This window comes from Gopherus flavomarginatus, chromosome 4 (genome assembly GCF_025201925.1).
Source record: "Gopherus flavomarginatus isolate rGopFla2 chromosome 4, rGopFla2.mat.asm, whole genome shotgun sequence".
In the NCBI taxonomy this organism is placed as follows: Eukaryota; Metazoa; Chordata; order Testudines; family Testudinidae; genus Gopherus; species Gopherus flavomarginatus.
The window spans coordinates 105,969,580-105,994,752 of NC_066620.1; the positions used below are offsets into that span (position 1 = coordinate 105,969,580).

General features: G+C 45.5%; 1 protein-coding gene across 10 annotated transcripts in view; it reads left to right on the plus strand.

The window, feature by feature from the left end:
• SHPRH (SNF2 histone linker PHD RING helicase) overlaps nucleotides 1–25,173 on the plus strand; it is a 1,098,091-nt gene that overhangs the window by 1,020,641 nt on the left and 52,277 nt on the right. For all 10 annotated transcript variants that reach the window (XR_007773878.1, XM_050949418.1, XM_050949417.1 and 7 more), the window contains 3 exons: nucleotides 858–979; nucleotides 14,476–14,564; nucleotides 16,546–16,638. Coding sequence is in view for 9 of the 10 variants with exons in the window: in XM_050949418.1 (XP_050805375.1) it covers nucleotides 858–979; nucleotides 14,476–14,564; nucleotides 16,546–16,638 (304 nt within the window). In the remaining variant the exon portion in view is untranslated. The remainder of the gene's footprint in view (nucleotides 1–857; nucleotides 980–14,475; nucleotides 14,565–16,545; nucleotides 16,639–25,173) is intronic.

Consider the following 25,173-nt stretch of genomic DNA (forward strand, 5'->3'; position numbering starts at 1 on the left):
CCCTTTCCCTTTCACCCCTCTCCTTCCCTTTTTCTTTCTATTTAGCTAATCTCCTTCTAAATAAACCCCACTCAGATAATTAAAAAAAGTTAAAGGAAGGAAAACAGTGTAACTAATGTGACATTTGCCAACCATCACTCTATTCACTCACTTGTATTGTTATATCTCCTTTCCCCTGTACTTTGTTTTGTCTGTTTAGATTTGCTCATGAACTGTTGCTTATTCTTCATTTGTACAACCCCTAACACAATGGGATCTCTTTTTCAGTTGGCCCTTATGTGTATCAGCAATACAAATAATAATTAAAGTAAAAGGAGGAAGACCTATTACAATGTGGAAACATCTCTTTACCACAGTACACACTCTGGCCCCTGAGAGCCTAGTGGAACTGTCATGTTGCTGAAGTAATGAATTGGTTCCTGAGGGAAAGTGCTTTTAAAAAAAAGATTGTATAGCTCCTTCTCTACAAGAATGGCATATACATCCTTGTCTCTGGAGGAATGGTGCTGTGTTGTTGAAGTGTAGAGACTTCTGAATGAAGGAATGGGAGAAATTCCTGACAGTGGAGTTCTTACAGGTCTACTTTTCCCAAGGCTCCACAGTGTGGGGGAGTTCATTTCTATTCTCTTGACATATACCCTCGGTTAGATTAGTGATGGGGCACTAGATGTGTGCAAATGCTGCAGCTGAAAGAGTGACTGCTAAAACTAAATCATATCACTGTATTGTCCTTGAGAATATTTATCATGTGGCAAACATATGTTTTCATGATATATCTGCCATGCATAATATGACCTTTCATACAAGTGTAGCGTCTGTGTTTCTTTCAAATTTGATCCATTAGATCTTTATTTCAGCACCATGACCATGGAGGAGCTTCTAACTTCACTGCAGAAGAAATGTCGAACCGAATGTGAGGAAGCCCATCGGCAACTGGTGTGTGCTCTCAATGGTTTAGCTGGTATCCATATCATTAAAGGTAAAAGCTTGATTCTGTTATCACACTGGGTGTAATTCAAGTGCAACTCCATTGAAGTCTGTTGAGTTGCACTATGTAAAACTGGTGCAGATGAGGTGAATTAGGGCCATTATTTTCTCACTTTTGTTAGGGCTATGACAGTGGCTACTGTCACAGATACAGTGGACACTTGGAAATCCAAAGATTCTTCTTCGAGTGCTTGCTCATATCCATTCCAATTAGATATGTGTGCGCTGCGTGCATGAACATCGGAAGATTTTTATCCTAGCAACTCTCGGTGGGTCGGCTGAGGTGCCCCCTAGAGTGGCACCCTTATGGCACTGGATATATGCCCATGCTGACCCAGTGCCCCCCTCAGTTCCTTCTTATCTCCTGTGATGGTCATTGGAACTGTGGAGTGGGGCATAGCTGATCTCCACTTCCCTAGCTCTTTGCTCTGTAGATAGTTGTTGTAGTGTAGTTGTTAGTAGTTTCTAATTGTAGTTAGTAGTAGTTTTTGTAGTTAGTGTATATAGTAACTGGAGGTAAAGGGCTTCTCCCCTTCCCTTTTTATTGGTACTGGGCCCATGCCTAGGTCTCCAGGTTTCAAACCTTGCCCGGCCTGCCTCAAGCCGATGCCTGCGAGAGACCCCTACGACTCCTGTCTGAAGTGCCTGGGGGAATCCCATCAATCAGATAAGTGCCACATTTGTAAGGCATTCAAGCCTTGGACAAAAAAGGAGCGAGACTTTCGTTTGAAGCAGCTCCTCGTAGAAGCGGCACTTAACCCGATGCCCTCGGCCCTGCGCCGAGACCTGGCGCCATTGGTCTGAAGCACGCCTCCGGCACCAGATTGACCCAGCATCAGCAAAGACTCCCAGCACTGGATGTCTCTGGCACCATTACCAGCGTGGCATCTCTGGCTGTCTCCGGGAGCCAAGAAGCAGCACAAGCAACCTGCTGCTCCTGTACAGTTGCTGGCACCGCCTATGCCCCCCTTAGAGCAGCGACCCGTGCCGGACCACCCTGTGAAGGCTCCAACTCCAGCACCATCAATTCCGGGGCCGGAAGCGCCATTGAGTCTGGTGCACATAAGCTCCCCGGTGCGCACCGTGGTTAATCTCAGCCTGCCTTCCACCTCTGAGACTTTGTCCACTGCTCGCGACCTGATTGCACTCACCAAGTTGGGACCATCACAAACTTCGGTACCGCCAGTGCGGGCTGTTCCATCGATAGGGAAGACCTCTGTGATGCGCCCTCCATCACAGAGCGAGAAGGGTCAGCATCGATCTTGGTCCCAGTCCAGGTCACGGTCCTGGTCTGGGCGCTGATCTCCTCCACGGCGCTGCTTGCAGTCCCGGCACCGGTCACGATCTTGGCACCAGTCGTACTTGCGGCGCCGCTCTGCCTCAAGAAGATCTCCTTCCCGGTATGGTCGGTACCAGTCCAGCTGCTGGCACCAATCCTGGCACCGGTCTCCTCAGAATCATTCCCGGTGCCGCTCCACCCATAAATCTTCATCGAGGTCCAGATCTGCCTCTCAGCACCAATACTACTGTCGGTCCCGGTTCAGGTAGCGGTACCGCTTGAGACTGTGGCGCCGATCTCCATCTCCACGGCACAAGCCAACAATACATGACAGTGCAACCCAACATGAGCGATAGGCTCCACCTTGATCTTCTCGCCCCAACTCGAGGTCCTCCCAAGTGGAGAGTGGCTACCGCGTCCATGAGCAAGACGTGGACAGAGCTAGCCAATGGAACAACGAAGGAGAGAATCCTGCTCAGGGACTCCCACAATAGTTCTTTTGGACCCCTTGGGCATACCATCAGGCCCAAGGTGTCACATTGGGAGCTTCTCGTTCTGCCCACTCAGAACCTCGGGTCCCAGAGGCCACTGTCAGTCGCGCCCCCCATCCTCTCTCCGGGGGGCTTGGAGGCGACAGCCCTATCTTCAGCTCAGGCCCATGCCCCTAGCATGGAGGACCTAAGGCAGCCAGACCCCCTCCAGCAAGACTTGCCCAGGACCCATTAGTCCTGGGCGTATCCTCCTCGTCCTCGCCTGACGAGGTGATGGTGGGCACATCCTCCTCTGGTCCACCACATATAGACTTCCGTGCGCACCAAGACTTGCTTTGTAGGGTGGCACAAAACATGAACCTCCAGGTGGAGGAGGTCTTGGAGGTTGAGGATCGGGTGGTGGACATTTTTATCTGCCGATGCCCCCACATGTATAGCCTTGCCGTTTATTCTAACCCTCCAGGCTAATGCCAGTACAGTCTAACAGTCTCTGGTGTCTCTTCCTCCCACTGCTAAGGGGGTGGAAAAGAAGTACTTGGTCCCTTCCAAAGACAGTACTTGTACATTCACCCTCAAGTGCTCCCTCGTTGTGAAGTCAGTTAATGAGAGGGAAAGACACGGTCAACAAGCTCCCGCTCCTAAATCCAAGGACTTTAGACGCCTGGATTTATTTGGGCACAAGATCTGTTTGACTGGCGACCTACAACTTAGGGTGGCTAACCAGTAGGCCCTCTTGAGCCAGTATAATTATAATACCTGCAACTTGATGGGAGGAGGGCAAGAAAGTAGTCAGGACATCCTTGCAGGCTTCGATGGATGCGACAGACTCGGTGGCTAGGACTCTAGCCTCAGGCGTAGCTATGCGTCGCATCTCGTGGCTGCAGGTGTCCGGTCTTCCACCAAAGCTGCAGCAGACAATTCAAGACCTGCCCTTTGATGGCCAGGGGCTATTTTCAGACAAAAGTGACTCCAGAGTCTGAAGGATAACCGGGCCATCATGCACTCATTGGGCATGCATACCCCAGTGACGCAACATAGGCCCTTTCGACCCCAACCGCAGCGCACCTACCCTAACCTTCGGCCGAGACAGGACTCCTCTAGAAGACGTGGCCGCAGTGGGAGGAGGAGGCTATCTAGTCCTCAGATGGGCCAGAACCAGGGTCCCTCCCTGCCTCTAAACCATCGTCGGGGCCCAAGCAAAACTTCTGAAGGTGCGCCCGAGGGTGGAGCACCAGTCTCCTTTTCAGGATCCTTTCCCACCTTTCACAAGCCGCCTCTCCTATTTCCTCCCTGTGTGGTCCCGCATAACGTCAGAATGCTGGGTCCTACGCATGGTGAAAAGTGGATACCGACTTCAATTTGTTCTGTCCCCCACTTCCCACCCTCCCTCCCCGTCCCCCTTCAGGGACCCCTCTTACAACCATCTCCTTCTACAGGAAGTGCAGACGCTTCTGGCTATCGGAGTTATAGAGAAGGTTCCAAGGGAACTGAGGGACAGGGGGTTTTACTCCCGCTATTTCCTAATCCCCAAAGCAAAGAGGGGACTATGGCCAATTCTGAATCTGCTCGGACTCAACAAATTCATGGTAAAGTTGAAATTCCGCGTGGTTTCCTTGGGGTCCATTATCCCTTCCCTGGATCCTGGAGATTGGTGCGCTGCCCTCGACACAAGGAACGTGTACTTCCACATAGCAATCTGCCCACCGCACAGGCGCTTCCTTCGCTTTGTGGTCAGTCAACGACACTTCCAGTTTACCATCCTCCCCTTCGGCCTATCCACGGCACCAAGGGTATTTACAATGTGTATGGCTGTAATAGCTGCCTCACTTCGTCAACATCGGATCCAAGTGTTTCCGTACCTCGACGACTGGCTCATTTGGGGTCGCTCCGAGCTCCAGGTGCAATCTCTTGTTTGGTTCACCGTGAGCTTGTTCAGATAGCTGGGCCTGCTGCTCAGTGTCGAAAAGTTCATTTTGCAGCCGACCCAGAGAATAGACTTCATCGGAGCAGTCCTGGATTCAAATGTTGCTTGGGCGTGCCTACCGCTTGCCCGCTTCCAGTCCATGGGGAGCATTATCCATGGCCTCCAAAGCTTCCCGACCTCGACAGCATGCACATGCCTCCATCTACTGGGACATATGGCGTCTTGCACCTTTGTGACCAGACATGCTAGACTACACCTCAGTCCACTTCAGGCCTGGCTCTCATCAGTCTACCAACAGGCCGAGACAATTTAGACACGGTGCTCAAAGTATAATATAATAGGATACCTCCATTAATATTTGTTATATCTCCTAGAACTGGAAGGGACCTTGAAAGGTTATCAAGTCCAGCCCCCTGCCTTCACTAGCAGGACCAAGTACTGATTTTGCCCCAGATCCCTAAGTGATCCCCTCAAGGACTGAACTCACAACCCTGGGTTTAGCAGGCCAATGCTCAAACCACTGAGCTATCCCTGCCCCCTAGTACTGACAGCAGTCTTAACCTCCCCGGCTTGGTGGCTGAACCCCAACTTCATATGCAGGGGGATGCCATTCCATGCCCCACAGCCCTCCCTAGTCCTAACCACGGACGCATCATCTCTGGGCTGGGGCACTCACCTTGCATACTTTCACACACAGGGCCTTTGGTCCATACAAGAGAGAACCCTGCACATCAACATACGGTAACTGAGAGCAATACGCCTGGTGTGTTAGGTGTTCCATGAACACCTTCGGGGCCGTTGTGCCGCAGTCTTCACAGACAACAAAGCTGTCATGTTTTACATCAACAAGTAAGGGGAAGCGCGATCATCCCCCCTCTGTCAGGACACCATTCGCCTGTGGGAATTCTGCATAGCCCCTTGGTTGACCTGGTGGTGTCGTTTCTCCCGAGAGTCCAGAAGACCTTGGCAGATTGCCTCAACAGGTCCTTCCTGGCTCACGAGTGATCAATTCGACTGGACATTATCCATTCTGTTTTTCAGAAGTGAGGGTTTTCCCACATTGACCTTTTCGCCTCTCGCAAGAATCGGAAGTGCCAAGTGTTCTTCTTGGAGTGCTGTCCCTGTGGGTACTCCACTCTAGGTTACGGTGCATCCTGGCGCCGTTTATCAGAGATTTTCGGTAGCAGTGCCTGGTTGGGACACACGCACTCAGTTGGTATCTCCCGTCTTGTTGGAATCTTCCTGAGTGCATGCGCCCCACACGCTCCTCAGTTCCTTCTCAACTGTCCTCGGCCAAAGACGGAACTTGGGGCAGTGCTGCCTTCTCTTCCCTGGTCTCTATAGGAAACAGTAACAAAGAACATAGAAATAATTATTAGTTACATCCCAGTTGTTTCCCTTCCTTTACTGTAGTTACATAGTTAGTTACTTAGTTTAAAAAAAAAAACAACCCTCAGGCTTGTCTCCCGTTGAGACACTCTCCTCGGCCATCTCTAACTCATAATGCCGGGAGCTTCAGGATTCAAGAGGTGTATTTCCTGTCAGGAATCCATGCCACAGACAGATGGGCAATCATACTGTGTGAAGTGCTTTGGGGACACCCACGTCCCTGTGAAGTGCCTCCCTTGCGGCCGCGGTGCCGGCAGCGCGCGCCTCCTGGGCACCGCAAATGGCTGCAGTGCCTCCTGGGCACCGCAAACGGCTGCAGTGCCGGCAGCCCAATTCTCCCCTGCAGGGAGGAGAACGTTGGCACCGAGGCTATCTTCCACCCGAGCACCAGTAGCAGACCCCTGCAGGGCACCTCCAAGCAGTCTGCAGCACTACTGTCACTTGCACTTTCTCCTGCTAATGAGCTAGAGCAAAGAGCAGGCTCAGCTCAGCCCAGGGAGCAGGAGCAACAGTTTCTCACTCAATGTGACCTTTCAGTGCCACCTGAGCCTCACTCTCCGCTCCTAGATACACCGGGCTCATTTTTTTGAATCGCCGCTCTCTCCACCTGAACTGGTTTTCACTGACGGTGAACTTGATTTACAGCAACAAGTGGAGTTCTCCCCTCCTGCTTCTCCTCCACAGGCACCTCTGCCACCTCAAGTCACGGCTCAAGGCCACCAGCCTCAGTTTCCCTACTTCGCCCCCCCATGGGCAACACCTGGGTTCTCCTACCCTATGCCTTGTTCTCAGTGGTACCCTTGGCAACATCCTCCTACTAGTCATCCTCCTTCTGTGCATCAGTCTCATGCTCCGTCCACTTCTACAGTGGATGACTGTAAACAATTTCAAGAACTTTTCAGGAGGGTGGCACTCAGTCAAGATATCCCCTTTCAAGAGGTTCAGGAGATGCAACACAGACTCCTCAGAATCCTTCAACTGCCTGCACCCTCAAAAATCGCGCTTCCTATAAACGAAGCACTCCTGGAGCCGGCTGACACTCTCTGGCAGACCCCAGCGACTTTAGTACCAACTTGCAAAAAGGCTGAACGTAAATACTATGTCCCTGCTAAGGACGCTGACTTCCTATTTTTTTCATCCACTACCAAACTCTCTTGTCATGGATACAGTTGCACAGAGTACGAAACAGTCACAATATCGACCGACCACGCAAGACAAGGACCTTAGATGCCTTGATGTCTTGGGCCGCAAACTTTATATGTCCTCCACACTACAATTCAGAATTGCAAACTATTCTGCTCCCCTTGCCAGTTACGACTTTGATAATTACACTACACTTTTGAATTTGCTGCCTACATTCCAGAGGATATGAGAGCAGACTTCAAATCAATCCTGACTGAGGGCCAACTGATTTCCAGAACGGCCCTACAGCATCTCTAGACACGGCAGACACAGCAGCCTGTACAACTGCAACTGCTGTGGTTATGCGCAGATCCTCATGGCCCTCTGCATCTGGCAACCCCAAAGAACTGCAGACCAAAGTGGAGGATCTCCCTTTTGATAAGGACAAACTTCCTCCTACTCTTCCCTGTCCCCCTTCAGGGACCTTTCTCACGACCACTTACTTCGCACAAAAGTGGTGCATCTTCTACAAGTAGGTGCAGTGGAACCTGTCCCGACACAAAATCAAGGGACAGGTTTCTACTCCCATTACTTTCTAACTCCAGAAAAAGATCGGAGGATGGAGGCCTATACTAGATCTATGCCGACCGAACAAATTCGTGAGGATACAAAGATTCAAGATGGTCACACTGGGCACAATAATACCTGCCCTGGATCAAGGGGACTGGTTCAAAGCCCTTGTCCTACAGCATGCTTGCTTTCATATATCAATTCATCCAGCTCAGAGATGCTTCCTACGATTCACAATCGGTCATGACCATTTTCAATACAGAGTTCTTCCTTTCGGACCCACCACAGCACTGAGTTTTTTTCCAAGACTCTAGCCATGGTTGTGGCTCACCTCCGCAAACACGGGGTCATGCTGTTCCCGTATCTGGATGATTGCCTTATCAAGGGCAACTCCTATGGCGAGACACTTCAAGCTACCCGTTTCGCCATCTCCCTCTTTCACAGCCTAGGCCTCCAAATAAACATCCAAAAATCAACTCTGACACCTAAACAACAGATCGAGTTCATCGAAGCTCATCTCGACTCAGTCCAGAGCAGGGCCTCGCTCCCATATCACAGATTCCTCGCTATCACGCAGCTCAAACACACGCTCTCTATTCGTCCCAGGACACAGGCAAGACTTTGCCTACAGCTCCTTGGTCACATGGCAGCCATCACCTTCGTGGTTCACCACGCCAGGCTACTCATGAGATGTCTCCAGGGCTGGCTCATTTCCAATTTCAAACCCAACAGACACACCTTAGGGATGCTGCTAACTCCTCCTCCCAATGTTATAGCTTTCCAGCATTGGTAAGTCCAGAAAACCTCTGCACAGGGGTTTCCTTCCAGCAATGTTCCCCAACGCTCATGCTCACCACAGACTCTTCCCTAATCGGTTGGGGAGCACACCTAGGGCGGCACAGGGCATAAGGCCAGTGGTCCGCATCAGAGACGCACCTACACATAAATCTCTTAGAGCTCAGAGCAGTGAGGCGAGCATGCCTTCACTTTCTTCCCCTCATAAAAGGACAAATCTCTTTGGGCCTTAAAAGACAACATAGCATGCATGTACTACATAAACAGACAAGAGGGAACCCGATCACATTCCCTTTGCATGGAAGCCATTCAGCTATGGAACTGGTGCATACAACATCGAATACAAATCATCACTTCCCGCCTACCAGGCTGCCACAACACTACTGCCGACGCACTCAGCAGGCACTTCCTGACACAGCGCGAATGGGAACTGCACCCCGCAGTACTCCAACAGCTCTTCTCCCTCTGGGGCACCTCGTCAATAGATCTCTTTGCCACGACCCAGAATCTAAAATGTTCCGTTTTTTGCTCTAGAGCGGGACTTGGGACTGCATCCCTAGGAGATGCATTCCTCATCCCATGGAACAACTCCCTCCTGTACGCCTTCCACCAATCCCTCTGTTACACAGGGTTCTTTGGAAGATTGCGGACAGCAAGGCCTGGGTCATCCTTATTGCCCCAGCTTGGCCAAGACAGATGTGGTATATCTACCTACTCTGCATATCCTCCCGTCACCCGCGGGCTCTCCCCAACAGGCCAGACCACGTTTCCCAGGACAACAAACGGGTTCTTCACTCCAGCTCCAAAAGCTCCACCTCACAGCCTGGTTCCTTCATGGTTCGAAACCCATGAACTCGCATGTTCCGAGCAAGTCCAATATGTCCTCCTGCACAGTAGGAAAGACTCCACTCGTAAAACCTACCTGCAGAAGTGGAAGTGTTTCGCCCCCTGGTGCTCACGTAATCATTTAGCATTCAATAACGTGACCCTCCCTAACATTCTAGACTACCTCCTGAAACTAAAACAGGAAGGACTTTCGCTCAGCTCCATCAAAATGCACCTGGCGGCTCTTACCACCTTCCATGACCTATTAGACAGTTATTCATTCTTTACCCACTCCACCATAAAACGCTTTCTCACGGGCTTGCAAAATCTCTACCCTGAAATTTACCCAACAGCGGCTGCATGGAATCTTAACCTTGTTCTTCATACTCTTATGAAACCTCCATTTGAGGCCTTGGCTACCTCCTCTCATCTTCATATGTCCAAGAAGGTGGCTTTCTTAGTTGCCATAACATCAGCAGAGAGAGTTGGTGAAATGAGCGCCCTGATGGCCCACCCTCCCTACACAATCTTCTCCAAAGATAGTCACTTTGAGACCACATCCTAAATTTCTTTCTAAGGTGGTATCGACCTTCCACCTCAACCAACCTATATACTTACCTACTTTCTATCCCAAACCTCACAAGACTCCACAGAAGGCAACCCTGCATACTCTCAATATCAGGCAAGCAATCACCTTTTATTTAGACAGGACCAAACCATTTCTGAGTCCCCACGACTCTTTGTTTCCATTACCGAAAGATCGAAAGGTACGGCTATCTCTAAACAACATCTATCCAAGTGGATCTCTGACTGCATCAGATCCTGTTACCGTGCGTAAAATCTTCAACCGCCTGAAGGCATTAGAACTCATTCCACTCGAGCCATGTCGACATCCGTTGCCTTCCTACACAGTGTTCCCATTCCTGACATCTGCAAAGCGGCTATGGGGTCATCTGAACACAAGTTTGCAAAACGCTATGCTCTCATACAAGACACCATGGCAGACGCCATAGTAGACCATACAGTACTATCTACAGTACTCACTGCTGCATCTCCAAAGTCTCACCAAATAAACCATAGTGGGTACTGCTACACATTCACCTAGAGTGGAGCACCCACAGGGACAGCACTCGAAGAAGAAGAGAAAGTTACTCACCTTGCAGTAACTGAGGTTCTTCGAGATGTGCGTCCCTGTGGGTGCTCCACTCCTCCCCTTCCTCCCCTCTACTTTGGAGTACTAGTATGATTCTCCACGGTAGAGAAGGAACTGAGGAGGGCGTGGGGCGCACGGACTCAGGAAGATTCCAACGAGACGGGAGATACCAACTGAGTGCGTGCGTCCCAACGAGGCACTGCTACCGAAAATCTCCGATCTACGGCGCCGGAACGCACCGTCACCTAGAGTGGAGCACCCACAGGACACACATCTCAAAGAACCTCAGTTACTGCAAGGTGAGTAACTTTCTCTTGTGCTCTCTCTAGGAGCACTCCCCGGGCTCCCTATTGGACACCTTCCTGATGCCGTGGAAAGACCATCTGTTCTATGCCTTTCCTCCATTCCCATTAGTCCACAAGGTCCTTCTCAGATTGCGAAGAGACAAGGACCGCTTAATCTTGATCGTTCTGGTGTGGCCCAGGCAACATTGGTACACACTCTCCTCGATCTGTCAGTGACCACACTAATTCCACTCCCACTGTGGCAAGAACTGATCACTCAGGAGCATGGCCAACTGTGTCATCTGGACCTGCAGTCCCTCCGTCTCACAGTATGGGTGCTGCATGCTAACTCAATCTGAGCTGCGTTGCTCCCACTCGGTGCAGCACGTACTCTTGGGTAGCAGAAAACCCTCTACTAGGTCCACATATCTGACCAAGTGGAAGCGTTTCTCCTGCTGATGTGCCCTGAGCAATACTGCCCCTCTGAAGATGCCAGTACCTACCATCCTAGATTATCTCTTATCCTTGAAACAGCAAGGCCTAGCAGTTTCATCCATCAGAGTACACCTAGCAGCAATTGTGGCCTCCCACCTGGGTGAAAACGGGCTCTCAGTTTTCTCCAATTCCATGGTCAGCAGGTTCCTCAAGTGATTGGAATGTCTGTACCCACAAATTTGGCATCCAGCCCCTACGTAGGACCTCAACCTGATCCTATCCAGGCTCATGGGTGCCCCATTCGAGCCAATGGTCACTGGGTCACTTCTCTACCTTTCCTGGAAAACAGCTTTCCTTGTCACGCAGGACTCTCTCCTGAGAGAGGTGAGGGCTAGAGGTCAGAGTTCTAAGAAGGGTGAGAGACGGAATCAGAGATGCAGTTACCTCTGAAATTGTGACAGCTACATCAAAGGTTTTTTGCAGGTAATAGAACTGCAAACATGTACCTAGCAAAGAGTGGCACAATGCTGGAAGTGTGTGTGGTGCTCTAATTTATCAGAAAGGTTTTTTGTCCTTTGCACATTCATTCCAGTCACTGAACTTTGCTCCTTTGATCTAATGGTAAGTGAAATCTTTGGTCTCTTCCCTAGAATATTATGACGTTGTTAAAATGTTTAAAATACCACATAAAATGAGACACACAGCTTCAATAACACATTCCACTTTCAATATTATATAACATATGGATGCTTTTGCAACATTGTTTTTAAATGGTAATAGTTTTTAATGGTATCAATAGCAAGGATTGATACTGCCATTTGAAGTTGAAGTTACAAAAGATGACCAATTTGGTAGCAGTGATGACAGCACTTTCCGCCCCCAAGTCTGGAGCAATTGCTGTGTACACAGAGAATGTGAGAAATACAAGAAGTTATTTTGTTGTTGCCATTGCAAATACTGTTTAGTTGAAGGAATATTAGCATATAAATGGCAGCGTAGATTCCAGTTGAATCAGTGTGGGGGTTCTGAGAGTTCTAATCAGAAATCTGAAAAATAAAGCAAAGAAAAATAATTGTGTGAATCTGTTACCAAGTAGCATAATTTACTTAGGTGCTTAGTTCTAAATGTTCACAGCAAAAGTACAGCTGGTTTGTTTTTTTTGCCAAGTGATCCTTGTTAAAACTAATGAGTTGCTTGGAATTGCACCCCCTGCCCCTTAGTTATAGTATTAGTACTCACTTTTAAAACAATCTCTTATGAATAAATACATAAGGATAAGAATACATTTTGTTTGAGTTCCTTCCCACTTACACCTATTAATCGGATGTTGTCCTGGTGATTAACAGTGAACTCTGAAGTGTGGAAGTGAAGTGTACTGTGTTTTGTAACACCTAGTAGTTCAGATAAATCAAATCACATAATGTCATTTTCAGTTAAGCTGCATTAACTTCAACAGTCTCTTCAGTTTACCTGTTCTTTCAATAAAGCTTTTACTAGACTAGTGGCTCTCAACCTTTCTAGACTACTGTACCCCTTTCAGGAATCTGATTTGTCTCATGTACTCCCAAGTTTCATCTAATTTAAAAACTACTTGCTTTCAAAATCAGACATAAAAATACAAAAGTATCACTGCACACTATTACTGAAAAATTGCTTACTTTCTCATTTTTACCATATAATTATAAAATAAATCAACTGGAATATAAATATTGTACTTATATTTCAGTCTATAAAATATTGAGCAGTATAAACAAGTAATTGTATGAAATTTTAGTTTATACTGACTACACTAGTATTTTTTATGTTGCCTGTTGTAAAACTAGTCAAATATCTAGATAAGTTGATGTACCCCCTGGAAGATCTCTGCGTACTCCCAGAGGTACGTGTACCCCTGATTGAGAACCACTGTACTAGACAATTCCCCACCCTGTAACTTGCTACCACTTTTCAAGATATTTGGAACTAGAAAAGGGCTTTCACCATTATCTTACTGTCCACCCTTACACTTTTACGTCCCATGGACCACCACACTCATTCAAAAGTTTTCCCAGACTATTAATTTGGTTACCTATCTTCTTTTTATTGTTGGAGTTGAAGAAAGCATACATAATTGTGTTTTTTATGATTTACAAATATAGCTTCAAGTAAATAAGTTACCTTCTTCCTCAAGGTGCACATGGCCTCTTAAACTATAATTCCACTCTGAAAAGTGATTGTGAAAATGGCACAAAAGAGGGTGAATAATGCATTTTTTTGGTTTGGTGGCAATTCTAAAAATAAAAAATATTTTGGTAAATCAAAATGATTTAGTGGGTCAAAATAAAACATTGTGACTGCAGGCATTTTGACAAAAACAGAGGACTAGATTCACAAAAAGGTCAGTGGGGAGAATGTGGGGAGGTTGTAGTAGGAGGTGGCTTCCTTTAAAACCTTTTGCTCCGGGGTTAGGGAATGCATCTGAGATGCAGGAAACATGAGCTGAAGTTCCTCCCTCTACTTTATATGGAGAAGGGGTTTGAACATGAGTCTCCCATATTGAAAGAGAATGCTCTAGCTATTAGGCTATGGGACATTGTGGTATGTGTTTTTCTCAATCTCTCCTGTTAAACCTGTTCCACTTTTTATAAATAATTAAATAGCCATTGGAGCAGAGCCATTGAAACTGAGTCTCCCACTTCCTAACCACCAGCTATAGGATCATTCTCATTCTTTCCTTGCCCCAGTGACTATTCATTTTTATTGATAGTTGCGATTCATAGTCATGAACTGGCAAATTTTGCATTCAGTTGCACCAGTGCAGTGGGTGTTGTAATCAATGGGTTTGCATTAAGGCTGAATTTGAAGTTTGAAAATATGGCATGCAGAATTCTGCTTGACTCTGAAACCATCATGTGTTTACTGGTCTGGCAATTGCAAAAATCATGTTTAACTTGGAAACAGACTGTTTGCTCTGGAAGTCATTGAGAAACAACAAACATGGTACCCCATAATGCCATTCCTAGACTTACTTTTCAGAGTAGAATTCCACTATGTTGGGTAAAACATTCTTCTTCAATTGCTGTTTTAAAATAGGCAATTTACAACTACCAAGAAATCAGCAAGTAAATAGTAGATGATCCCTCTGAAGGCATCTGACATATGTTAGAGATGATGGCCATTTGTGGCCACTTGGAGATAGAAATCATGTTGTGTTTGGTTCTAAATGGATTTGAATTCTTCAGATGAATATGCTTTGGCAGCAGACCTGTACAGAGAGGTGTTGCGTTCCTCTGAAGAGCACAAAGAAAAGCTCAAAACAGATTCGCTGCAAGTGAGTATGCATTTAAGTTCATATGCATTTTTTAAATAAACGTAACAACATGTACTTGACTGTTCAGTTAAATTTCTTATGCAGCCATTTCTCATAGGGGCTTGCCAAAGGGACACTGTTAACTTGTTCTGTCTTCAAATATAACATACTCTAAACCAGTGGCTTTCAAACTGCAGGTTGGGAGCCAGTACTGAGTCTCAGAATGTAAGGCACTGGGTTGCGGTGGCTCTGGTCAGTCCCATCAGCAGTGCTGCCCAGCTAAGGCAGGCTAGTTTCTACCTGTTCTGACACCGCGCTGCGCTCCAAAAGCGACCTGCAGCAGGTCTGGCTCCTAGGTGGGGGACCCACAGGGCTCTGTGCTCTGCCCCCGCCCTGAGCAATGGCTCCGCTGCAGGGGGGTGGAGGGGTCCCTGTAGGCAAGAGCCACATGGAGCTGCTTGCACACTTCCGCCTAGGAGCTGGACGGCTACTGGCCATTTCCAGGGTGCAGCGTGGTCTGCGGTGCTTGGAGAGGCAGGAAGCCTGCCTTAGTGCCCCTGCTGTGCTGCCTATTGGGAGCTGCCTGAGGTAAGCCCTGCCCCTGCACCCCAATCCCCTGCCCCAGCCTTGAGCCCTGCCCAAACCCAGAGCCCCTTCCTGCACCCCAAACCCCTCATCCCGGCCCCACTCCAGAGCCTGCACCACCAGCCCAGAACCCTGATCTACTCCCACACCCCAAAACCCAGCCCAGAGCCCACTCCCACACCCTGAACCCCTCATTCCCAGCTCTGTTGGGTCACAGGCATCAACAATTTTCTTCAACTGGGTCCTCGGAGAAAAAGTTTAAAAACCACTGCTCTAAACATTGTGATCTATCAAAAAAGTCCACTGAACTACAGATTTCTTGTTTAAAGCCACCATAGTGCAACAATAAATTTTTATAAAGCCTTGCCTCTAATTTTTAGTGATGCACCAAAAAAACAATGTGAGCTCCACCTGCTGGTCTACAATAGAATTTAACAAGCTGTAATGTTGGAGTCTTGCATATCACTGTTAATATCAGTGGTGCTAGAGTACAGGCAGAGAAATAGACAAAAGGCAGCTGCGATGGTTCCTGGAGAAGTACAAATGGAACCAAGTCAGGTCAAATTGTTATATCACAAGAAATGATAACTCTAAGAGCATTTTAACACAAAAAAGAGAATAAAAAAATGTTGACAGTATCCCTTTAGGAAACACACATTCACATAATATAAACAGTGTCTCACTAAATCAATTCCCTGCCATTGCAGGGAAGTTGGGCATTGGTGCACCTTTGTCCCTCTTGTGCCACACAATAGTTTAGTCTCCTTAAGATTGTAATACTTTGGTCTAATTCCGATTGCTGGGCTTGTTGTGGGGGTAACTAGGTGGTATTTAGTGGCCTATGTTACAAACAAGGTCAGAGTAGATGATCTGATGGTCTCTTGTGGCCTTAAATGCTGACTTTGATATGACAATGATGTTAATAAAACTATACTACAGTAACTTAAGTTAAATGGCAGAAGCTGCTCAGAGTTTATAATTTTTTCCAACTTTTCTGAAGTTTGTCTATTTTAGGGACATATAAACAACTTCTTTCCATATTTATTTTTTAAAAATCATTATAAAAGAATAATTTTTAAGATAAATGCCTTGCATTTCACGATGGCTTTAAGGGAAACAGCTGTGATCTAGTATATAGAGTACAAAGCAAAAGAATAAAAAAGACATGGGTTCTTTTTTAGACTTTCCCACTGATTTGCTATGAGATCTTGGGGGAGTCAGGTAACCTAGTTGTCTCACTCACCTTCATAAGGTACTTTAAGATTCACAGAGGAAAGCCCTACCTTTAAATTAAATATTTATTATTATTCTCATAAGTAGCCATGTTCTGGGATTCCACTAATGATTTCATAGTTGCTGTACCAGATAATACAGTATATTGTATTTCATGATAATTGTTGCTTTTCTCTGTGTGAAGAGACTTCATTCTACACACAACCTGATGGAACTACTGGCAGCAAAGCATCCAGGGATACCACCAACCTTGCGTGATGGCAGACTTGAGGAAGAGGTGATTGTTGTTCATTTTGGTGTAAATGTACAGTATTTTAAAGAACAATATGTTTTGCAGATTGTACTTTTTTTAAGACTGTAACCATCTTTTTCTATTATATTATGTCAAAAAAGGGGAAAAAATCATCAGGCCAAGTACTCCATGGTAAACCTCCAGCCATGTTAATAAAATTGCATCTGATTGAATGAGTGAAAGAAAGGAAAATGTCCAGATGCTGCTATTCTGAATGTGTGCTGATCTTTGCTATGTTATGATTATATGTTTTGGAGAAACTTTAAATATTAATCACTAGAACTATGATCTTACAAATGTTTACGTATGAATAGTCTCATAGTCAATGAGGCTAATAGTGTAAAATTAAGTGTTTTCAGGACTGGGGTCAAATAGTTCAGTATATAAAGAGGGTGTCAGAGGAGAAGGAATAAGTATTAGCCACCTCATGGACCAATCTATGGAAAGTACCTGTATCTGAAGTTTGCAAAGCGGTCTGTTGAATGTTGTATGACAAATGATAGTCAGCTTCTTAATTCAATTCTCAATTCACCTCTATCTGGTGATCTCTTAACATCTTTTCACCAAGAGTCGTACTGGATTCTCCATTTTAACATACATTTTTAAATTGTATGTTTTTCTAAAAGATCTGCTCTAGGAATTATTTTGGGGAAGTTGTATGGCCTCTGCTATACAGCAGGTCTAACTAGATGATCACCATCATAGAAATGTATGACTGGAAGGGATCTCAATAGGTCACCCAGTCCTCTGCACTGAGGCTGGACCAAGTATTGTCTAGGCCAGGAGTAGGCAACCTATGGCACGCGTGCCATCTTTGGCACGCGAGCTGATTTTTCAGTGGCACTCACACTGCCCAGGTCCTAGCCACCGGTCCAGGGGGCTCTTCATTTTAATTTAATTTTAAATGAAGCTTCTTAAACATTTTAAAAACCTTATTTACTTTATATACAACAATATTTTATATATATATTATAGACTTATAGAAAGAGACCTTCTAAAAACATTAAAATGTATTACTGGCACGCGAAACCTTAAATTAGAATGAATAAATGAAGACTCGGCACACCACTTCTGAAAGGTTGCCAGCCCCTGATCTGGGCCATCCCTGTCAAGTGTGTGTTCAACCTGTTGTTAAAACCTCCACTGATGGAGATTCCACAACCTCCCTGAGCAATTTGTTCCAGAGCTTAACTACGCTTACAGTTATGAAATTTTTCCTAATCTCTGACCTAAATCTCCCTTGCTGCAATGAAGTCCATTACTACTTTTCCAGTCCTCAGCGAATAAGGAACACAATTTATCACCCTTCTCTTTCTTACAACCTTTTACATACTTGAAGACTGTTATCGTGTCCCCCCTCTCATGTTTTCTAGACCTTTAATCATTTTGTTGCTCTCCTCCGGACTTTCTACGTTTTGTCCACCTCTTTCCTGAAGTGTGGTGACCAGAACTGGACACAGTACTCCAGCTGAAGTCTCGTTGGTGCTGAGTAGAGTGGAAGAATGACTTCTCGTGTCTTTCTACAACGCCCCTATTAAGACATCACAAAATGATGTTCGCTTTTTTTTTTTTTTTTGCAACGGTATTACATGGTTGACTCATGTTTAGTTTGTGATCCACTGTGATCTCCAGATTCCTTTCTGCAATACTCCTTCCTAGGCAGTCATTTTCCAATTTCTATTTGTGCAATTGATTATTCTCTTCTAAGTGTAGTTCTTTACATTTGTCCCTATTGAATTTCATCCTATTTACTTCAGACCATGTCTCCAGTTTGTCAAGATCATTTTGAATTATAATTCTGTCTCCAAAGCACTTGCAATCTGTACCAGCTTGATATCATCCACAAAGTTTATAAGTGTACTCTCTCTGCCATTATCCAAATCATTTATGATGATATTGAATAGAGCCAGCCCCAGGAGAGATCCCTGCAGGGCCTCTCTTGATAGGCTCTTGCAGTGTGACTGTGAACCATTGATAACTACTCTGAATATGGTTTTCCAACCAGTTGTGCGTCCACCTTATTGTAGGTTCATCTAGGTTATATTTCTCTAGTTTACTTATGAGAAGATCATGTGATACAGCATCAAACGCTTTACTAAATTGAGCTATATTACATCTACTGCCTCTGCCCTATCCAATAGTCCCTTATGGCCTTAGAGTATATGAATCTCCATCTGCTAAATTTCATGTACAGTAAACACTTTTTTTCTCTTTGCTGCTTTAAACCTTTTCTTTGTCTAGTAGCGTAAGCTGGTGCGTGGTTTCATCAGAGAGGGAAAGGAAATAAATTTCCAAGCATCGGGGTTGTCTATACTGTGCATTAGTCCTCACCAAAGGTGTGTAAGTTGTAGTGCACTCAAATGTGTTGTGCACTAATTGGCTTATGTAAATGAGGCTCTAGAGAATTTTTAGTGTATGCCAGCAGGGTCCACTCTTCAGTTAGTGTGCAACATGCTATCATGTATTAGAATCTCCATTCCTCTGGTGTGGACTACTACACTGTATAGACAAGGCCTTAGTCTCTTTAATATTCTTTCTGCAGCCCAGTGCCTCCCACATTTCTGGATGTCTGGGCTAGTCTCTCTCTGCAGCTTCATGGAGGTGGATCAATGTTTGGCTCAACACACTGGCCACACCCCCTCCGCTCTCACTTGCCGACAGACTGGGGCAGTTTCTGTTGCTTCCATCCTTACTTTGCAATTTGAGCTTTTTCTGTCCAGCTTGAGCAGTGAGGAGAAGTGTTCCTTCTCATCCCTAGATCAGGTTATCCCTTAGGAGTTTAACCCACCCTGAGCCTCTGCTCCCTGCTTGCTCCTCTTTCCCATCCAGGCATGGCAGAGCAGCCAAGAAAGCACAGGGTTAAATCCAAGCAGTTCTCTATCTGTGAAGCAGCCTTCCCAGGCTATGCAGATGTTGAGTAGTACCCAGCCAACCGACCTTAACTCTGTTAGGTTCTGGGTCTGAGTCAGATAGGCAGTTGTGGTCCTCAACTCCAGTCTGGGAAAAATGGACCAAGTACTCCAGTGCAGAACAGGGAGAGGCTCTAAATGTGAGGAGGACTCTGACCACCTGTCTCCTGGTGTAAGTCCCAGGGGACCTAGTGCAGAACAAAGAGGGGAGCCGGGAGCCTTGTGGGTCCTGAGTGCCCTGGGGAAAGAAGCAAAGTCTGCCCTCCCAAGCCAGCCAGGAGGACTCAGACAGCGAGTTCCCCACTCCCACCAATAAGGGGACCCAGCGAGAGAGGATTCTGAGTCAAATCTCTCGAGGGCTCCAGGAAGGTAAGTAACAAAAGCCCTTACCAAAGCTGCAGCAGTTTCTGTGCTCCCAAAGCCTACGTAAAAGGTTGAAAATCTAAATGGCAAAAAAGAAAGAAAACACACACACACAATCCAGGAGATGTCTTGTGCCTCCTCTTCCTCCCCCTCCTCCACTTAGGAAGGTGAGCTGTTGGCATCTGAATCCCAACAGAATGAGGGGAGGGGGAATGTAGCAAAAGAGTTTTTTTTGTTTTTGTTTTTTTTCCTTAAGAAATTTCAAGAACAACATTGTTTCCATGATTCAAATCCAACCTGAGCAGGCTCCAGAGAGTAAGCCTCAGAACAAATTTCTCCCCACATCCCCCGAGGTTGCAATACCCCATTATTCCTTCTTCAAGAAAGTGATTAGGGATGATGAAATAAGGCCAATAAAGGCAAACACATCAACAGGAGCGACCGTAGGCTCTGTAAAATTCAAAAATTAAAGGTGTCTATTACTGAGATACTGAAAGTGGATGCTGCTGTAATATCCCTCCAGTGATATGTTTATCCCTCAGAGGGGAGTTGTACCCGAAGAACCACATGGATAGAAAGATGGAGGCCACTCTCAAAAAGGATTTAGAAGCTTCGGGCACCTTTTGAGCACCCCTGTCAACTACCTGCTTTGTGAAGGCATTTCTTTCTTGGCTGGAAGATCTCGAATCCCTTAAGTACAGAGATCACCCTGACTTTGGTTCCATTTTAAGGCAGATCTCCCTGGCAACAGCATTTGTAGCTGGTGCCTCAGTGGAGACACAGAGATTGTCAGGCTGAGCCATAAGTTCCAGCCCAATAGCCTGGCACCATGAATGGCTGTGTCCATGGAAAGTGGACACTCATTTTAAGCAGGTCCTATGCTTGGCTGAGTTTAGAGGCTCCATCCTTTTTGGAGAAAAGCTGGAGAAGGTGGTGGTTGATGCAGCAAAATCCAGTCTCTCCCTGCCCCCCTAAGTGCTCTCAGGAGAGAGTACAGACCAGTTTTCAGATAGAGGCACTCCTTTCGCTCACCATCCTAATGGAGGTACTAGCAAAAGTACAACAGATTCTCCAAGGGAAAACTGTGAAATCAAGGTCCTGGATGAGAAGTCTAGAGGAGCCTTAGTCCTCCCTCTCTTCCCCAAATCCACTTTTATGAAAAAGATCATGTCTGCCTTAGCCCAGAACTGAAGCTAGAGGGCAGAATTTCCCATTTCCTAGAGGAACGGCTTCCCATGACCACAGACAAATGGGTCAGGGAGACAGTGAGCCACGGATACTCCCTTGAGCTAGGGGCTCTATCCCATCTGTTCTTCATCCAGTCATGCAGCTCCAATGACCCTATAAACCACAGTCTGATCTAGAACCAAGTATCTCATCTTCTGGTTATGGAAATGATAGTGTAATTTCAGAAGGAAGGTTGTCTAGGCTCTACTCCATGTTTTTCATTGTCTGGAAGTGCATGAGGGTTATCAGAACCATTCTCAACCTAAAGCAGTTCAACAAGTGGATGAAGAAAACTAAGTTTCAGATGGAGATCCTGACCTCTGCAGAATCATCCCTATCCCAGGGGGACTTCTTGACTTCAGTAGATCTAGTGGATGCATATCTCCATATTCCCATCAGATTGTGCCACTGCAGAGTCTGAGGTTTGCTTACAGCAGGAAACATGATCAGTACTGAACACTTCCATTTGGCTCTGTCCTTGGCCCCCAGAGTTTTTACAAAGATATTGGTAATGATAGATAGCCACACTCAGGTTGCAGAGAACTCAGCTGTACCCTTTCTTGGATGACATTCTGATCAGAGCTCCATCGTGATCAGCAGTGCACAGGGCCGTGTGTCGGACATTGTCTCCCCCTCAGGTGCACAGCTTCATTATCAATGCCAAGAAAGGTTTCCTGGTTCCATCCACCTGGGGGAAAAAATACACATCTCAGTAGCAAGGATCTACGCATCATTAGAAAGGTTTCAGAAAATCCAGAAATTTATCATCTTGTTCCAGAGTCACAGGAGACCTGCCATAGCATTATGCTTCCAACTGCTAGGACTCCTGATTTTTTGCATAGGGATCACTCCATGCATCAGAAGCCTTCAAGTTTTCATTCTCAAGGTGTAGGACCACTTCCCAGAATATGTAAAAGATCAAGTATGGATTCTGACAGAGGTGTTCAGTCTACAAACAGTGTCCACAAAGGCACGTCTCCTTCCATATCCTTGAATCTTCGCAACTGATGCCAGTTTGGAGATCTAGGGAGTTCATTTGAAGACCTAAACAACCCAGGGTATCTGGAGCCAGTAGGAAAAAGCTGAGAGCAGTCAAGTTAGCTGTGCAAAGGTTCCAGCCCACCCAAAAGGGGGAACGATGTCCTGGGTCAGTCAGATAATACAACTACAGTTGCATATTTAAACAACAAAAGGGAAACAAGGAGACTGCTGCTACATGTGGAAGCACTGGAAATAATGAGGTCAGCAAAACAGTTCCTCCTTTCCCTCAGCGTGTTCTACATCAGAGGGGGATCTGATCCAAAAGGCAGACTGCTCAGCAGGCGTAGGGTCAGCAACTCCGAGTAGTGCCTGAATCAAAAGGTTTTTGATTTCATCATTCAGACATTCAGCCTCCCTTTGACCAACTTGTTTGCAAATCATGTGAACACAAAGATGCCAAAATAATTCCCAAGGGAGAGAAACCCCCAAACCAGGGGACAGATGCCTTGTTGCACAGTTGGCAGCAGGACCTACTTCATGCATTTCTACCCTTTCTGCTATTGGGGAAGATGGTCTCTACAAAAATAAGATGAGACCAGGTGGGAGTAATTCCTCATTGGCCAACACTTTCGTTCTCAGGGCTGATAGACCTAAAACCAGAACCCCTACTCCAGCTCCCATTGAGATAAGATGTCCTCTAGATGTTCAACTAATATCTTCAATTCGTAGCCTGGCTGTTGAGAGGAAAGTGTTAGAAGGTCTCAGTCTGTTCTTCAGAGACATCAAGACATTGCTATAGTTTAGGGGGAAACTGATACTAAAAGTATACTTCTCTAATTGCTCCAGGTTCTACAACTGGTTTTAAGAGCACAATGCAAATCCCAAAGATCTATGGAGGGCTGTGACAAGCTTTGACTTCAGTGTCAGCTGCTTTTATCCATTCAGACTTGTTTCTTAGTAGCTGTCTTGCCCACCCAGTAAGCGTCAGAGGCTTATCTATACAAGATCCTTACTTCATGTTCCATGAGGACAAGATGATGCTCAGGACACTAGAATCCTTTCTTCCTAAGGTAAATTCCTCTTTCAACGTTTCCCAAAAGGTTGTGCTTCCTTCCTGTTGTCCAAAATCATAACCCCGAACTGAAAAGGTGTTTTACATCTTAAGATGTCTGAAGAGTATTGAAAATCTATCTCAAGCATATAGAATCCATGAGAAGATTGGGCTCCCTGTTCATAGCCTTTCATGGACATAGAGCTTCCAACTCCTTCATCGCTTTGTGGATTAGACTATGTATCATGGAAGCCTACAAATCATCAGAGTTCCTGTCTCAGAAAGGATGAAGGTATGCTATATGAGATCCTTAACAATTTCATGGGTTGAATGAGCAAATGTGTCCACTTCAGAAACTTGCAAAGCAGCCCTTGATCTACATTTCATACCTTCATTAATCACTGTAAGATGGATCTGTCTTCTGCAGAGACCTGCTTTGGCAGGAAGGTGCTTCAGGTGATAGCCCAGAAATAATATTGACCTTTGACCGACCTCATGAAAAGAGGAGTGCTTCTTATTTATTGAATTCTGTTTTCACAACACTCTGATCACTTCTCACTACTTCCTGGACATCAAGAATTGTGGGAGATGCTGGGCTGCAGAATGGAAATTACTTACCTATAATTTCATGTCTACAAATAGTATCTACCACAGTTCTATTCACTCTAGATGACTCATGAGCCAAGGGTCAAATATTAAGTGGAATTGTTATGATAGAACTGTTTTTCCTTGATCTAATGTACATAGTAGTTACATTGTCTCTGGAATATTTTGTTAGTGAAATTATGCAAATTTTACAGTTTTGGAATAACTCATCTGGTAGTAAGCCGGACAAGGTGGGGTATGGCCAGAGTATGCAGAGCCAAAATTCTGATCTGCCTCTTTGAAGCTATAGTGAGAGGAGAGCAGTCCAGATATCCAGAATTATGGGAGTTGCTGCTGGCAGAAAGAAAATTCTGTAAGAAATTTTCCATTCATTTGTGGGGAAGAGAGCAAGCTACAAAGTAAAACAAAACAAAAAAATAAATCAACTGAAAAGTACTAGGCATTAATTCTAATAGGTTTTCCCTGCTTTAGCCAGCTGATAAGGGAGAGGACAAATCCTTCCCCTTAGATTTCCTTTGGTGCAAATTCCCCTTACTTCTGTACTTTGCTGTGACCAAATATGACAGGCAGGGACCTGTGAACCTTTTATAGACAGCATCACCTTTACCTTGTCATAATTGCCATGGTTTGTTGGAATGTTCAATTAGTGCATGCATATGTCATTTTGTATGCATATCTCTTGTGTGTGTTTCTCTAGTATTGCATTGAATAGGATGCTTTTTTCTGCAGTGAGTTAAAATAGTGATGGAGATTAAATTAGTTTAAGCATTATTTTAAGCTGGAGGACATGTACTGTAAGTTTCATCACAAAGTGGAATTGTTTTTCTCTCTTCAAAAGCAACTATGCATAGACAGATTTATATATGCTTCTTAGCAAAATTTAAATTTGAAAAAGGCATACTCTCATGAACTGTGATTATACTGTTACACTAATAAAAAAAGTCTTTGACAGCTAACCCATATCTTTGTTCACCTGCCACCGATTTAGACTTTCTCAATAGTGCATTTAGCTTCCTTTTCTTCACTTCCACTTCTAGAACTAGAGAAATTGCTTTACCATTCTTTTTTCATCTTTTTCTCTTGTATCACAGCACAATCATAGTGCTTTATTACCCTTTTTATAAGATATACATACCAATAATTTGAGCAAATCTACTCCATTTTCTTTTTGAGGGGATTAAAATATACATATTTGGGGCATAAATTGGTCTTAAATTGTGCTTATGGGTGCAGCTAAATTCCATGATCTGCTGTCAAAATTTTAACAAAGTGCCCTCAAAATTTCTGCCTCCATCAGAGATGATACATGGGGGGTTGCTTCCACTCCACCCAAATTCCATCAGTTCCATATTCTGCTCCTCACCCCACTCTAATTTCTATCCA